This window comes from Heptranchias perlo, chromosome 23 (assembly GCF_035084215.1).
Source record: "Heptranchias perlo isolate sHepPer1 chromosome 23, sHepPer1.hap1, whole genome shotgun sequence".
NCBI classification, from domain to species: domain Eukaryota; kingdom Metazoa; phylum Chordata; class Chondrichthyes; order Hexanchiformes; family Hexanchidae; genus Heptranchias; species Heptranchias perlo.
Window position 1 is genome coordinate 2,283,318 of NC_090347.1, and position 16,174 is coordinate 2,299,491.

The following is a 16,174-nucleotide window of genomic DNA, read 5'->3' on the forward strand; positions in this document are numbered from 1 at the left end:
TTTAAGAGGTTGGCGGGACCTGTGCATCACAATAAGTGAATGGGCTTCCTACCATTAAACCACTTTTGAGTCAGGCAAATACCACAATTGAACCTCAGCAACTCGCAATCTACTTTGTGTTTCACGGAACACTCAGATTTCCACCTCCACACTCGTCTCTCTCTGCTCCTTCACTTGGCCTTTTTCTCCCTCGTTATTCTATTGTTAGCCTTTTCTGCAGCCATGGGATTGGGATTCAGCATTGCTGCTTTGCCCAGTTCCAGTTAGGATCTGCCTCAGGAATCATAACATTGTAGACCTGTAACTAGCAGTTTGAAGTTTGTATACACAATTGATCCACACTCCCCCCCCCCCCCCCCCTCACCGTCCCCCCCCCCCCCCCACCAACCCAAAATTCTTCCTGGCTAAGCATATTATGTAACAAAACCAGTCCGCAGGCGTGGCTGATCTCTTAACATCTCTCTCTTTCTGTCCGCTCTTATGTGCCTTCGGTGATCTGCTTTTTTCTCATACCTTTCTGGTCTTCTTGCAAATGACATAACAGATTTTTCCCTCTTTGCCATGCTTGCTTCTTCCCGGAAATCCTCAATCTCTGCGGTCCTGACAACAGCAGCATTGGTGAACCAGAACCCACCCCAGGATCTTACGATTCACCCCCTCCTCCTCACTGCGTTGTGCATGTGTTCACACACAAAATGTTTCAGGCCAGTTTGGCTTTTCAAATCTAGATGTACCAAATTTTTGAGTGCTGATTGAATTCCACACCAAGTACATTTGTAACTGAAAAGCGAGCACAAAATCCATACACTTCCCGGCAAGCATAAAGCTTTACTCCTCCACAGGACATCCGACCTCAACTTTTTGGAAAATACTAGCATAATTGGACAGCGAGTTATCCCAAGCCCTGCACACAACGTCCCATTCGTCACCAGCAGTCCTGTTGGGGTTACGTCATGCTAAATGCTGGGCCGGACCCAATGATGTACCATGCAGCTTGTAGCCCATATTGTACCAGTAAATTTTCCAGAGAGCTGCTCTGCAGGTCAGAAGAAATTAGGAAACCAGCCAGCTGTGGGATTCACCTGGGCTATTTCATTTCGATCAGTTTTTAAAATACCAAACAGCAGTCAAATAAGAAGTATGGGCCCCAACACAAGAAACAATGTGCCAGAATTTAGGTAATTTTTATATACACACGAGCACCTTATACAGAGTCAACAGCACAATACAACTGGAGTTAGGATAACTTACAAACGGGAGTAGTTATAGACACCAGGCAGTGTCCAACAGTACAGACAAAAACACGGTCACAGAAAAGCGTGGCTAGAAAACTAGAGAAGATAGCTCGGATAAAAATGAACTTTGCAAGCCAGAGAGAGAGACTGTAGTCATAATGCAGTGTTTGCTTAGTAAAGTGGATAGCCCCGCATGTTGCAAAAACAATATGGGTACTTGTTAGAGGGGTTATGTCAGGGTGGGATAATGATTGGGGTGCCCAAGGCTCAGTGTTGGGACCACCACTGTTTCTAATTTACAAATGACTTGGATTCAGAAACCCAATACAAATTGGTTAAATTTGCAAATGCTACCGAACAAGGGGCAGTGGAAAAGGGACATTTTACTACGTTAAAACTGCTATATAAATGCAAGTTGTTGTTGTAGAGGAAACATCTCAGAAATTATAGATAGCGTTGGACAAAATACGTAAGTGAGCAGAACAATGAGACAAGTGTGAACTACAGCACAAAGGAAAAATTGGCAACATGCTATAGACAGAGCTAAGCGATTCCACAACCAACGGATCAGATCAAAGCTCTGCAGTCCTGCCACATCCAGTCATGAATGGTGGTGGACAATTAAACAACTAACAGGAGGAGGAGGCTCTGTTAACATCACCATCCTCAATGATGGCGGAGTCCAGCACGAGTGCAAAAGACAAGGCTGAAGCGTTTGCAACCATCTTCAGCCAGAAGTGCCGAGTGGATAATCCATCTCAGCCTCCTCCCGATATCCCCACCATCACGGAAGCCAGTCTTCGGCCAATTCGATTCACTCCACTTGATATCAAGAAACGGCTGAGTGCACTGGATACAGCAAAGGCTATGGCCCCCGACAACATCCCAGCTGTAGTGCTGAAGACTTGTGCTCCAGAATTAGCCGTGCCTCCAGCCAAGCTGTTCCAGTACAGCTACAACACTGGCATCTACCTGACAATGTGGAAAATTGCCCAGGTATGTCTTGTCCACAAAAAGCAGGACAAATCCAATCCGGCCAATTAGTCTACTCTCAACCATCAGCAAAGTGATGGAAGGTGTCGTCGACAGTGCTATCAAGCGGCACTTACTCACCAATAACCTGCTCACTCATGCTCAGTTTGGGTTCCGCCAGGACCTCTCGGCTCCAGACCTCATTACAGCCTTGGTCCAAACATGGACAAAAGAGCTGAATTCCAGAGGTGAGATGAGAGTGACTGCCCTGGACATCAAGGCAGCATTTGACCAAGTGTGGCACCAAGGAACCCCAGTAAAATTGAATTCAATGGGAATCAGGGGGAAAACTCTCCAGTGGCTGGAGTCATACCTAGCACAAAGATAGTAGTGGTTGTTGGAGGCCAATCATCTCAGCCCCAGCACACTGCTGCAGGAATTCCTCAGGGCAGTGTCCTAGGCCCAACCATCTTCAGCTGCTTCATCAATGACCTTCCCTCCATCATAAGGTCAGAAACGGGGATATTCGCTGACGATTGCAGCGTTCAGTTCCATTCGCAACCCCTCAGATAATGAAGCAGTCCGTGCCGGCATGCAACAAGACTTGGACAACATCCAGACTTGCGCTGATAAGTGGCAAGTAACATTTGCACCAGACAAGTGCCAGGCAATGACCATCTCCAACAAGAGAGAGTCTAAACCACCTCCCCTTGACATTCAATGGCATTACCATCAACATCCTGGGGGTCATCATTGACCAGAAACCTAACTGGACCAACCACAAATACTGTGGCTACAAGAGCAGGTCAGAGGCTGGGTATTCTGCGGCGAGTGACTCACCACCTGACTCCCCAAAGCCTTTCCACCATCTACAAGGCATAAGTCAGGAGTGTGATGGAATACTCTGCACTTGCCTGGATGAGTGCAGCTCCAACAACACTCAAGAAGCTCGACGCCATGCTTTGACTGGCACCCCATCCACCACCCTAAACATTCACTCCCTCCACCACCGGCGCACCGTGGCTGCAGTGTGTACCATCCACAGGCTGCACTGCAGCAACTCGCCAAGGCTTCTTCGACAGCACCTCCCAAACCCACGACCTCTACCACCTAGAAGGATAAGGGCAGCAGACACATGGGAACAACACCAACTGCATGTTGCCCTCCAAGTCACACACCATCCCAACTTGGAAATATATCGCCATTCCTTCATCATCGCTGGGTCAAAATCCTGGAACTCCCTTCCTAACAGCACTGTGGGAGAACCTTCACCACATGGACTGCAGTGGTTCAAGAAGGCGACTCACCACCACCTTCTCAAGGGCAATTAGGAATGGGCAATAAATGCTGGACTTGCCAGCGACGCCCACATCCCATGAACGCATTTTTTTAAAAATGTACTCCATGCATGGTTATTGAAACAGCTAAAGCTGAAGTGGAGACACTTGGAATCTTGGTAAACTCAGCACTTAACAAGTCCAACCAATGTAAAGCAGCATACAAAGCCAACTGAACGTTGAATTATGTTGCTAAAACAGTAAAGTAGAAGTCAGAGGAAGTCATGGTCATTCTGTATATAGTGCCTTGGTTGACTACACCTTCAGTACCATGTTCAATTGCAGTCACAAACACAATGGAGATTCTTGTGCCTGAGAAAGTAAACAGAGTGCCTCGATCAAAGCTGATCACATTCCTACATTACAACAGCGACTATACTTCAAAAGTACTTCACTCGCTATAAAGTGCTTTGGGACGTCAGGAGGTCGTGAAAGGCGCTATATAAATGCAAGTCTTTCTTTTTTTCTTAGTGTCCAAGTCTGAGTTAAGTGCAAACACTGGATAAAATTTGGCATTTCAGCCTTGAAAGGAGGCATCAAAAAGGTGATTTTATAGAGGCATAAAAGACAGTATTCATCCACTATCCACATGGTGGCAATCTTATCTTCAAGAAGATCACAGTGATTTGCAAACACCTACGTCATAAGACCTCCAGCAGCACCTACTTTATGGCTCCGGCCTCAACTTTAAACCACTAAAACAGAAACAAAGTTTCAGTATACACAAATAATATTCACAATATATATCAATGATTTGGATGAGGGAACCAAATGTAATATTTCCAAGTTTGCTGACGACACAAAACTAGGTGGGATCGTGAGTTGTGAGGAGGATGCAAAGAGGCTTCAAGGCGATTTAGACAAGTTGAGGGAGTGGGCAAATACATGGCAGATGCAGTACAATGTGGATAAATGTGAAGTTATCCACTTCGGAAGGAAAAACAGAAAGGCAGAGTATTATTTAAATGATGATAGATTAGGAAATGTTGATGTACAAAGGGACCGGGGGTGTCCTTGTACACCAGTCACTGAAAGCAAACATGCAGGCGCAGCAAGCAGTTAGGAAGGCAAATGGTATGTTGGCCTTCATTGCGAGAAGATTTGAGTACAGGAGCAAGGATGTCTTACTGCAGTTATACAGGGCCTTGGTGAGACCATACCTGGAGTTTAGAAGAATGAGAGGGGATCGCATTGAAACATATAAAATTCTGACAGGGCTAGACAGACTGGATACAGGGAGGATGTTTCCCCTGGCTGGGGGGTCCAGAACGAGGCGTCACAGTCTCAGGATACGGGGTAGGACATTTATGACTGAGGTGAGGAGAAATTTCCTCACTCAGAGGGTGGTGAACCTGTAGAATTCTCCACCACAGAAGGCAGTGGAGGCCAAATCACTGAATATATTTAAGAATGAGCTAGATAGATTTCTAGACACAAAAGGCATCAAGGGATATGGAGAGAGCAGGAATATACCACTTATATGGCGTAAAATGTTAGATGGCGATTTGCACCAAATGTTTTACATATGTGTCCCAACATCTCTCAAGTGTGGTTAACAGAACAATGTTGTCCACATGGACACACAAAGTCATTGACAATTTTCATCAACTTCTGTTGGATTTGTCCAAAGGTTAGTGAATAATGGTTGCAGTCTTCCTCCATATACCTGCTCCACCTACTATAAAAATGGAAGAGCCGCAATGCAGGTATTTTAGGCCAAAAGCTGTATTCCATATAGCTAAAACAGTACAAGTTGAAGGATGTCATATTAAAACTAAGTGCTCTGGTCAGACCACAACTTAGGTACTGTGTGCAGATTATCATCGCACCCCCCATCCCCTCCAGAGAACAGGGAAGACAATGGGATAAATTTTAACCCCATGAACGGGTGGGTTGGGGATAGGTGGAAAGGTAAAAATCGTTTTATCGGAGGCGGGTGACCAACCCGCTCTCAGGAGGTGGATCAGTCAGTGAAATCTTTTTAGAAGGCTGCTGGACTCCATTTTAGTAGATTTTTTATTTTTAACTCCTGGGGGCCGGGATTCCCGGGCCTTCTGCTTCACACCACTTAACATTTGGGTACAGTCTAGGCACATTCCCACAAGGCCGAAAGGTAGGGCAACTAAACCCAGAGCTCCCTGGATGACAAAGGAGATAGTGAGTAAGATGAAACACAAAAAAGGGGCGTATGACAGATGTCAGGTTGATAACACAAGTGAGAACCAGGCAGAATATAGAAAGTTCAGAAGGGAAGTGAAAAAGGAAATAAGAGGGGCGAAGAGTGTGTGTGAGAATAGACTGGCAGTCAACATAAAAAGGGAATCCAAAAGTCTTCTGCAGGCATGTAAACAGTAAGAGGAGGGGTGGGTCTGATCAGGGACCACAAAGGAGATCTACTCATGGAGGCAAAGGGCATAGCTGAGGCACTAAATGAGTACTTTGCATCTGTCTTTACCAAGGAAGATGATGCTGCCACAGTCTCAGTAAAGGAAGATATAGTTGAGATGCTGGATGGGTTAAAAATTGATAAAGAAGAGGTACTCGGAAGGCCAGCTGTGCATAAAGTAGATAAGTCACTCAGTCCGGATGGGATGCATCCTCGGCTGCTGAGGGAAGTAAGGGTGGAAATTGCAGAGGTACTGGCCATAATCTTCCAATCATCCTTAGATACGGGGGTGGTACCAGAGGACTGGAGTATTGTAAATGTTACACCCTTGTTCAAAAAAGGGTGTAAGGATAAACCTAGCAATTACAGGCCAGTCAGTTTAACCTCAGTGGTGGGGAAACTTTTAGAAACGATAATCCGGGACAGAATTAACAATCACTTGGACGAGTGTGGATTAATTAGGGAAAGCCAGCACTGATTTGTTAAAGGCAAATCGTGTTTAACTAACTTGAGAGTTTTTTGATGAGGTAACAGAAAGGGTAGGTAGGTAACAGAAAGGGTAGGCTTATCATCAAGATTGCGGCCCATGGAATAAAGGGGGCAGGCCCATGGAATAAAGGGGGCAGTGGCAACATGGATACAGAATTGGCTAAATGACAGGAAACAGAGAGTAGCGGTGAACGGTTGTTTCTCGGACTGGAGGGAGGTGTTCAGTGGTGTTCCCCAGGGGTCAGTGCTGGGACCACTGCTTTTCTTGATATACATTAATGACTTCGGTGAACAGGGCACAATTTCAAAATTTGCAGATGACACAAAACTTGGAAGGGTGGTAAACAGTGAGGGGGACAGTGATAGACCTCAAGAGGATAGAGACCGGCAGGTGGCATGGGCGCACACGTGGCAGATGAAATTTAACGCACAAAAGTGCGAAGTGATACATGTTGTCAGGAAGAACGAGGAGAGACAATATAAACTAGAGGGCACAAAAGGGGTACAGGAACAGAGTTCTGGGGGTATATGTGCACAAATCGTTCAAGGTGGCAGGGCAGGCTGAGAAAGTGGTTTAAAAAAGCATACAGGACCCTGGGCTTTATAAATAGAGGCGTAGAGTACAAAAGTACGGAAGTCATGATGAACCTTTATAAAACACTGATTCGGCCACAACTGGAGTATTGTGTCCCGTTCTGGGCATCGCACTTTAGGAAAGTTGTGAAGACCTTAGAGAGGGTGCAGAAGAGATTTACTAGAATGATTCCAGGGATGAGGGACTTTAGTTACACGGATAGATTGGAGAAACTGGGGTTGTTCTCCTTGGAACAGACGGTTGCGAGAAGATTTGATAGAGGTATTCAAAATCATGAAGGGTCTAGACTGATTAGATAGAGAGAAACTGTTCCCATTGGCGGAAAGGTCAAGGACCAGAGGACATAGATTTATGGTGAGTGGCAAAAGAACCAAAGGTGACATGAGGAAAAACTTTTTTTACACAGCGAGTGGTTATGATCTGGAATACACTGCCCGAGGGGGTGATGGAGGCAGATAATCATGGCCTTCAAAAGAGAACTGGGTAAGTACTTGAAAGGAAAAAACTTGCAGGGCTCAATGGGCCGAATGGCCTCCTTCCGTGCTGTAATCTTTCTATGATTCTAGGAGACGGGAAGGCCTGGATCGGCAGGTAAGTGCTTTTACTGCACTGCTTGTGGGCCAGGAGGAGCAGGAGTGATTCCTCCAGGCCCAATAAGCCCACCTGCTACGATCCCACACGTGCGATAGGCCGACCACCACCCCCCCCAACTATAACTCCAAGCCCCCCACCTCCCCACACTGCTACTACATCTCCGCCCCCTTCCCATGATCTCCAACCACCCCCACAACGATCTCCGACCTCCCCATGACTCAGCCCCTGATGACTCTCTTTCCCTCCTCCTCCTCCCCCATCCCAACCAATGTAAGACCTACCTGCTGGCATCTGCTCCGTGGCTGCTCTCCCGTCCGACTGATGGCCAGCCTATCAATCTGGCTGGCTGTCGGGTGGGAAACCTACAGGGAAAAAAAAAACTGAAAGACGCCCTTACATCAAAATTGTACGGTCGTCCAGGAAACCCATACTTTTGGGTTTTCCATCAGGAACTCCCCCCCACCCCCCCCTGCCCCAAGCCCTCTACCTGGCTCCTCGTTAAATTTTACCCCATTGAGTCCCCGGGGTGGTGCAGAGAACAGCCACGAGGCTGAACCCCATCGTCAGAAGACAGTTATTAGGAAAGAAACTTGGGACTTCTCAATCTTGTGCAGGGCAACTGAGAGGGAACGGAGGGCACAAAGAACGGATTATGTAAAAAAAATGTAAATATAGAAAATTACTTCAAGCAAATTTCACGAGGCCAAGGATTCAAACTGGCAAATAACATTTGTAGGGCTGATGCCAGCAAGTCCTTTATACAAAGAATGATCAACTTGTGGAATGGACTTCCAGGTAAGGTAGAACAGGCAAAACCCCTGCAACTAACAACGGCACTTCCACCTTCAAGCTTTAACGGATTCTCAGCGTCTGTATTCCACTCTTTCTCTTTTACGTTGAGTGGGAAGCCTGTGTCTTATTCAGACCCCCAGGGACAGCAAAGACATGGGATCTGCCTATATTTTGTGGGTGTATAATGCTGCAAGGATAAACAACCTGTTGTTTTTAAAACCATAAGCAACGACCAAGAGTAAAAGTGCCCCAAGAAACAGTTAGCTGCTGTGACTGGTGCAGAAACTGTAGGTTCTTCCTGGATGAAATAGCTTGAGATGGGCTGAATGGCCTTCCTGTTCTGTGTTGATCTTGTAATAATGATTTGGAGCTCCACACAGTATTTCCAGTTTGCTCCTTCACACTGGAGTGCAGCAAGGGATGGGTGGGTCGAGCAAACCATTGATTATCATGGGGACAAAGCCTCTTATCAAGGAGTTTTAAAAATTTCAACGGCCATTCAGATACTAACCACCAGAATCTGTAATGCATTTTGTTTTTCTGCTTTTGGTGGCTATAAATAGAAATGGTGCAGAAGCCCCATCACTACACCTCCTTGTAATGTTCTGATGTATACCACAAGAGAAGGAAACTAAACACCCTCAGCACTACTGGATACCCCACCTGCCTTTGTTGTTGTGCTCCTTGCAACCCTCCACCCTTTCTTTCTTAAGATACATCTGCCTGCTAAATATACTTCAGAGTAGTCACAAAATATATTAAGTCTTATCCTAAATCAGAAACAATTAAGTCATGTCAATAACTCTCAGGGTGACATTATACCACTAATGGCTCTTAAATGCGGTCAGTATGTATTAATACATCCTCCCTATGTCTTGGCATCCCAAATGTAATTGGTTAAAAATACTATCACACATTTGTTTCCAGTATTGGCTAATAACTGGTCAGAGACACAGCTTTTTAGACTCAAGGAACAGACACTGGACAATTTTGCTCTAAACAGACTAAAAACAGACCAATTTTGAGACTATTTCTGAATATTCTCAGAGTTAACTCCTTATGCAGCACTAACATCCAAACATATCAAAAACAAAAAGGTTTACATTTATATTGGCATCATGCTAGTACAACAACTTGTACAACATAGCACCTTGACTGTAGAAAAACATGAAGTGCAAACAATGGACACAGAGCAAAAGAAGTAAATATTAGGAGGAGTGACCAAAAGCTTGGTCAAAGAGGTGGGTTTTAAAGGAGGAAAGTGAGGGCTTTAGTGGGGGAATCCCAGAGCTATGTGGCTGAAGGCATGGCTGCCAATGATGGGGTGAAGGGAGGAAAGGATGCACAAGAGGACAGATTCAGAGGAACAGAGTTCAGGAGGGGGTGATGTTGTAGGGCTGGAAAAAATTAGAGATGGGGGAGGAGAGACGCCATGAAGGGGTTTAAACATGAGCAAGAGAATTTTACATTTGAGGTGTGGGGACCAGGCGTCAATGTAGGTCAGTGAAGACATGAGTGATAGGCGAGCAGGGCTTGGTATGGGATAGGGTATAGGCAGAGTTTTAGGTGAGTTCCAGTTTAGAGGGTGGCAGATGGGAGTCCAGCATGGAGAGCACTGGAATAGGTGGTGAACAATGATCAAGTTTTCACTAAAGCCTTCAAAAAGAATGAGTAGTTGAGGCAATAACTGACTGACAGAATGGATATTCGGGAGCAAGTTCATAAGAGTGTCGATGAACTGTTGAGCAGCACGATTTGTTATTGTCAGACTTGTGTGTCCCGTGGCAGCAATCGATTTGAAACCCAAGAGTCTGCAGCCTCAGTATCTGGCTGCATTATGTTGCTTAGCTACCCTCCACAGCTGCAGCTTCAAAACAGCTTTTGTTTAACTGAGGGCAAGTGGAATGAAGACATTTGAAGTTGTTAGACTAAGGGAGGGAGTCTTGCCCAGGCTATCAAAGATGGAACATTTCTTCTTCTGAACAAATATCAATAGAATATGCATTTCTCCAAAAAGTATTGAGACTTTTTATTCCCCGAATGGACAGTTCACAAAGATAACTTCAAATGAGAACAGGCTACAGTCAGAGGAATGGTGTACTGACGGCCATTACTTTTTTTTAAAAAAGAGAATGGATGGCTGGGAGTGACTACACCACTAGTAATCTCAAAGTGGTTCATAAGGCATTAGCCCACAAAAACAAAACTGTGTTTATCTGAACTCTCGAAACCGCCATTTGAAGAGTATGTGTAACTAACTTGGATTTTTGGATAATTTCTCTCCCCCCACCTTTCAGTAGAGATGGTCATGGCAAATGCCTGAAGCAAAATACTTTCTTCATGGTTGATGCAATATATTGCCCACATTGAAGGAGTGGTAATCACTGTTGGTTTATCAAGGTTATTCGGTAATATAACAATATACACCGCATGAAAAAGTTTCTTATTTTGTCAAATGCATCATGATGAGATAACTACCCCTAAATTAGAGCCATGTAACATTCTGATTTTTGTCTGGCTGATTCGTGGTGACAGTACAAAAAAATCAGTTTATGGATCTTAACAATTATCCCTAAAACTGTGGACTTAAAGGTCTATCGCCATCCTGGGTCGATTTTTGATCTAACCACAGTATTACTGGTGCTGGAAATCAGGGAACCAAACCTAGTTTTCTTTTGGAAGACTTTTTGTGCTGAAGTTGAGAGATACTGGGAAATGGAACGCAGTCCTATTTCAAGAACACCAACAAAACACATTTATATAGCATCTTTAGAATTGAAAAACATCCCAAACTACTTGACAAAAAGTATAATCATAAAAGGACACCAAGCCAAAGAAGCAGATATTAGGACTGGTGACTAAAAACTTCTCCAAAATGGCAGGTTTTAGGGAAAATACTAACGATTTTAAGGAGAATACTAAAGGAGGAGAGGGAGTTGGAGACGTGGAAGGGTTGCGGGAGGAAATTCTAGAGCGAGACACCTATGTGGCTATAGGCACGGCTGCCAATGGTGAGGCGGTGGAAGGGGAGGGGAAGGGGAGAAGGGATGCACAAATGGCTGAAGTTAAAATTCTTATTTCCGTGCTAAGTTCATCAATAGTACAAGATGGCAGCTGAAAATGATTCTCAAAAAATAGTCGAGGCGATTTCATTTGTTCCTTTGTTAATTAGCAGCTATTGCTCATTGTTGATTAGTTGTTTTCATGCATCATTAGGAGGTTCTCATGAGAAATTTATGTAAGTTTTAGATTTTTTTTAATTTGCTCTTAGGATGCGGGCGACAGTATTGACCATCTCTAATTTTCGTGAAGCAATATTTTTTTTTAAAAACTTGAGTGGCTTGCTAGGCCACATCAGAAGGCATTAACAGTCAACCACAGTATGGGGCTGGAACCACATGTAGCCCAGACCAGGTACAGGCTACAGATTCCCTTCCCTGAAGAACATTAGTGAACCAGCTGGGTTTTTGCAATAATGCAGCAGCTTTCATGGTTTTTGTTTTGGGTGCCAGCCCACAAATTCAGATTGCAGGGTTTGAACACTCAACTTCTGGGTTGCTAGTTCAGTACTCAAAAGTACCATACCATCGTACCCCTGATTGGTACATTCCCTATTCATTTGTGATTTGTCACAGTTTTATGAAATGTGAGCCAATTGGGTACAAACATGACAGAAATTCTCACATACAGGTGTGACACCCTGTCAAGTGGTTGACTCTTAACTGCCCTCTCAAGCTGCCCAACAAGCCACTCAGTTGTATCAAACTACCACAAAGAAAAATGCAGTTCAAAAGGCAGCCCACCGCCATCTTCACAGGACAACTAGGGATGGGCAATAAATGCCAGCCTTATCAGTGACACCCACATCAACAAAATGAATTTAAAATATACACCCAAAGTGCGAAAGATAAAACATGTGTTGGACACAAGCCTTTTTATATACATTGAATCTCTGGAACATACCTAGTATTTAATAAATGTAAGGAATCTTACAACACCAGGTTATAGTCCAACTGTTTTATTTGAAAATCACAAGCTTTCGGAGGCTTTCTCCTTCGTCAGGTGAGTGTGGGATTCCATGGAAGGTTACCGCATTTATAGTCAGAGAACAATACCTGGTGATTACAGATAACCTTTCCAACTGCCCGTTGTCAAGGCAATCAAAGTGTTCAGACAGAGAGATGTTACCTACAGGACCACCGAATATACAAACGGCCAGAACAAAAGACAGAGAGAGAGAGAGAGAGAGAGATAGAGAAACATCCGAAAGGAAGAGAAAGACAGAGAATGACCCGTTGTATTAAAAACAGATAACTTTTTTTCGCTGGTGGGGTTACGTGTAGCGTGACATGAACCCAAGATCCCGGTTGAGGCCGTCCTCATGGGTGCGGAACTTGGCTATCAATTTCTGCTCGACGATTTTGCGTTGTCGTGTGTCTCGAAGGCCGCTTTGGAGAACGCTTACCCGAAGATCGGTGGCTGAATGTCCTTGACTGCTGAAGTGTTCCCCGACTGGGAGGGAACCCTCCTGTCTGGCGATTGTTGCGCGGTGTCCGTTCATCCGTTGTCGCGGTGTCTGCATGGTCTCGCCAATGTACCATGCTCCGGGGCATCCTTTCCTGCAACGTATGAGGTAGACAACGTTGGCCGAGTCACAGGAGTATGAACCATGTACCTAGTGGGTGGTGTCAAACTGGACTCCTCCGGAGGGTCGCTGCCCTAAGCTTGACATGTATGCTCAAGCTGTCAGGAAATGCGTCAATGCCAGATTCATCAGCCGCACTCACAAGACAGTCCAGAATGTCACCCGAACACAGCGCAACGCCATCGACGCTCTCAAGACCAACCGCAACATCGTCATCAAACCAGCGGACAAAGGAGGAGCCATCGTCATACAGAACAGAACGGACTATTGCAAAGAAGCATACCGACAACTGGACAACCAGGAACACTACAGACGGTTACCCGCAGATCCGACCAAAGAACACACCCACCAGCTCAACAAACTGATCAAGACCTTCGATCCAGACCTTCAAAGCATCCTACGCACTCTCATCCCACGTACTCCCCGCGTGGGAGACTTCTACTGCCTCCCAAAGATACACAAAGCCAACACACTTGGACGTCCTATCGTATCAGGCAACGGAACCCTGTGTGAGAACCTCTCTGGATACGTCGAGGGCATCCTGAAACCCATTGTACAGGGAACCCCCAGCTTCTGTCGCAACACTACAGACTTCCTACAAAAACTCAGCACCCACGGACCAGTTGAACCAGGAACACTTCTCACCACGATGGACGTCTCGGCACTCTACACCAGTATCCCCCACGATGACGGCATCGCTGCAACAGCATCAGTACTCAACACCAACAACAGCCAATCCCCAGACGCCATCCTACAACTCATCCGCTTCATCCTGGATCACAATGTCTTCACCTTCGACAACCAGTTCTTTACCCAAACACACGGAACAGCCATGGGGACCAAATTTGCACCCCAGTACGCCAACATTTTCATGCACAAGTTCGAGCAGGACTTCTTCACTGCACAGGACCTCCAACCAACTCTATACACCAGATACATCGACGTTGTCTACCTCATACGTTGCAGGAAAGGATGCCCCAGAGCATGGTACATTGGCGAGACCATGCAGACACCGCGACAACGGATGAACGGACACCGCGCAACAATCGCCAGACAGGAGGGTTCCCTTCCAGTCGGGGAACACTTCAGCAGTCAAGGACATTCAGCCACCGATCTTCGGGTAAGCGTTCTCCAAAGCGGCCTTCGAGACACACGACAACGCAAAATCGTCGAGCAGAAATTGATAGCCAAGTTCCACACCCATGAGGACGGCCTCAACCGGGATCTTGGGTTCATGTCACGCTACACGTAACCCCACCAGCGAAAAAAAGTTATCTGTTTTTAATACAACGGGTCATTCTCTGTCTTTCTCTTCCTTTCGGATGTTTCTCTATCTCTCTCTCTCTCTCTCTCTCTGTCTTTTGTTCTGGCCGTTTGTATATTCGGTGGTCCTGTAGGTAACATCTCTCTGTCTGAACACTTTGATTGCCTTGACAACGGGCAGTTGGAAAGGTTATCTGTAATCACCAGGTATTGTTCTCTGACTATAAATGCGGTAACCTTCCATGGAATCCCACACTCACCTGACGAAGGAGAAAGCCTCCGAAAGCTTGTGATTTTCAAATAAAACAGTTAGACTATAACCTGGTGTTGTAAGATTCCTTACATTTGTCAACCCCAGTCGGCATCTCCACATCATAGTACTTAATAGTGATGGATAATGGATAGGGAGGAGAAAATGAGATGGCTATCTCCCCGGCTCCAGCTGCACCTACCTCCTGTTAACTGATCAGCTGGCACAGAAAGAGATATCAAATGTATCAGTGATCTGTTTCATCTTTTCAGCTAGGAGACATTGCTTTGAATGAACAGTCTATATGCACTGGGGGAGGGAGTTCCTGCACTTTGGCAACACCGAGGGGCAGTCTCGTGGAAATGGGCTGAGGTGTGGATGTACTGATAGTCAGTGTACAGGCGGAGGATCAGGTTGAGCATGGGGTACTGAGGAGGGATCGAGGAGCAGTGAGGGGCAAAATGCTGGTTAGAAATTCCGTGGGCGTGGGCAGAAGCAGTCCAGAACACACACTGGATCCAAATTTCTGGCTCAGGTCTGGTAATGGGGAGCACCAGAGGAAAAGCACAGGTGCTGCTCAGAATTTTTAAACTTTATTTTTATTATTCATTCTTGGGATGTGGGCGTCTCTAACAAGGTCAGCATTTACTGCCCAACCCTAGTTGCCTGGAGGTGGAAGTGGTGGTGGTGATGGGTCTTCTTGAACTGCTGCAGTCCGTATGGTTAAGGTACTCCCACAATGCTATTAGGCCGGGAGCTCCAAGATTTTGGGGGGAAAAAAAACTGCTTGTGCTATAAACATTACCTCCACATATAAATTTTCCAGGTAGATGAAAAATCAAGATGATGGTTCAAACCCACTCACAGAAAATTATTTCGGTGATTCGACTGGTCACTTTCAAAAACTGCTGCTTACGATGAATTAAATTGCTTTTAATTCATCTAGTTAGATAGTTCATTTGCTGAAATAAGGACCTCTAATCAATCAACTGTCGCTCTACAGTAGCTCAAAGCCTTGCATGATACTTCAGCTGCTTTTACATTGGCACTTGTTTGGTTCAGATTCTAGAAACCAGCTCCACGAGTTCACACTGCTAAATCCATCTCCTTATCTTATCAGCTTAATCATAGACCCATGAAAAATGGCTCTACGATTCTGTCATCGAGATAAGAGACCCAGATTTGGTAGTGTAAACCAGGGCAGCTGATACACAGGCAACGGTTTTACAGCATCCAAAGTGAACAAGCACCAGTGTACAAATGGCTTTTCAGGTGTGAGGTGACGGACCTCACTAGACCCAAAAAAGATTAAAAGCTGCTCCATATAATCAAAACTATAAACAAATACTGACTGAAAGCCTACTGTATGAACATCAGGAAAGAAAGCTCCTATTCAAATTATATCTTTTTTTTCCTGGGAGGTATGTAAAGTAGGCCAACATGAATGCTTTGAGAACTGAAACCAGTAGTGGTTGGGAAAAAAATAAATCACGAGCAGTAGCTTTGCTTGGAGCATCAGTTGCATCACATTACCCAATACAGAGCAATTTGTTCTGCAATGGAAGGGGTGATGGGGTAGTACCCGCTTCATCAGTTGCAGATTTGGGTTGAGTCGT

At 45.3% G+C, this 16,174-nt stretch overlaps 1 protein-coding gene across 4 annotated transcripts in view; it reads right to left on the reverse strand.

Moving 5' to 3' along the window:
- The window catches only part of LOC137341002 (C-Jun-amino-terminal kinase-interacting protein 4-like), a 216,932-nt gene that overhangs the window by 139,000 nt on the left and 61,758 nt on the right, over window positions 1–16,174 (reverse strand). The window contains exon 1 of one of the 4 annotated variants that reach the window (XM_068003816.1): window positions 7,890–7,957. The exons of the other annotated variants lie outside the window; for them this stretch is intronic. Coding sequence (XP_067859917.1) covers window positions 7,890–7,899 — 10 coding nt within the window. The 5' untranslated portion in view covers window positions 7,900–7,957. Of the gene's footprint in view, window positions 1–7,889; window positions 7,958–16,174 lie in introns of those variants that run through there. 4 annotated transcript variants of the gene reach the window in all.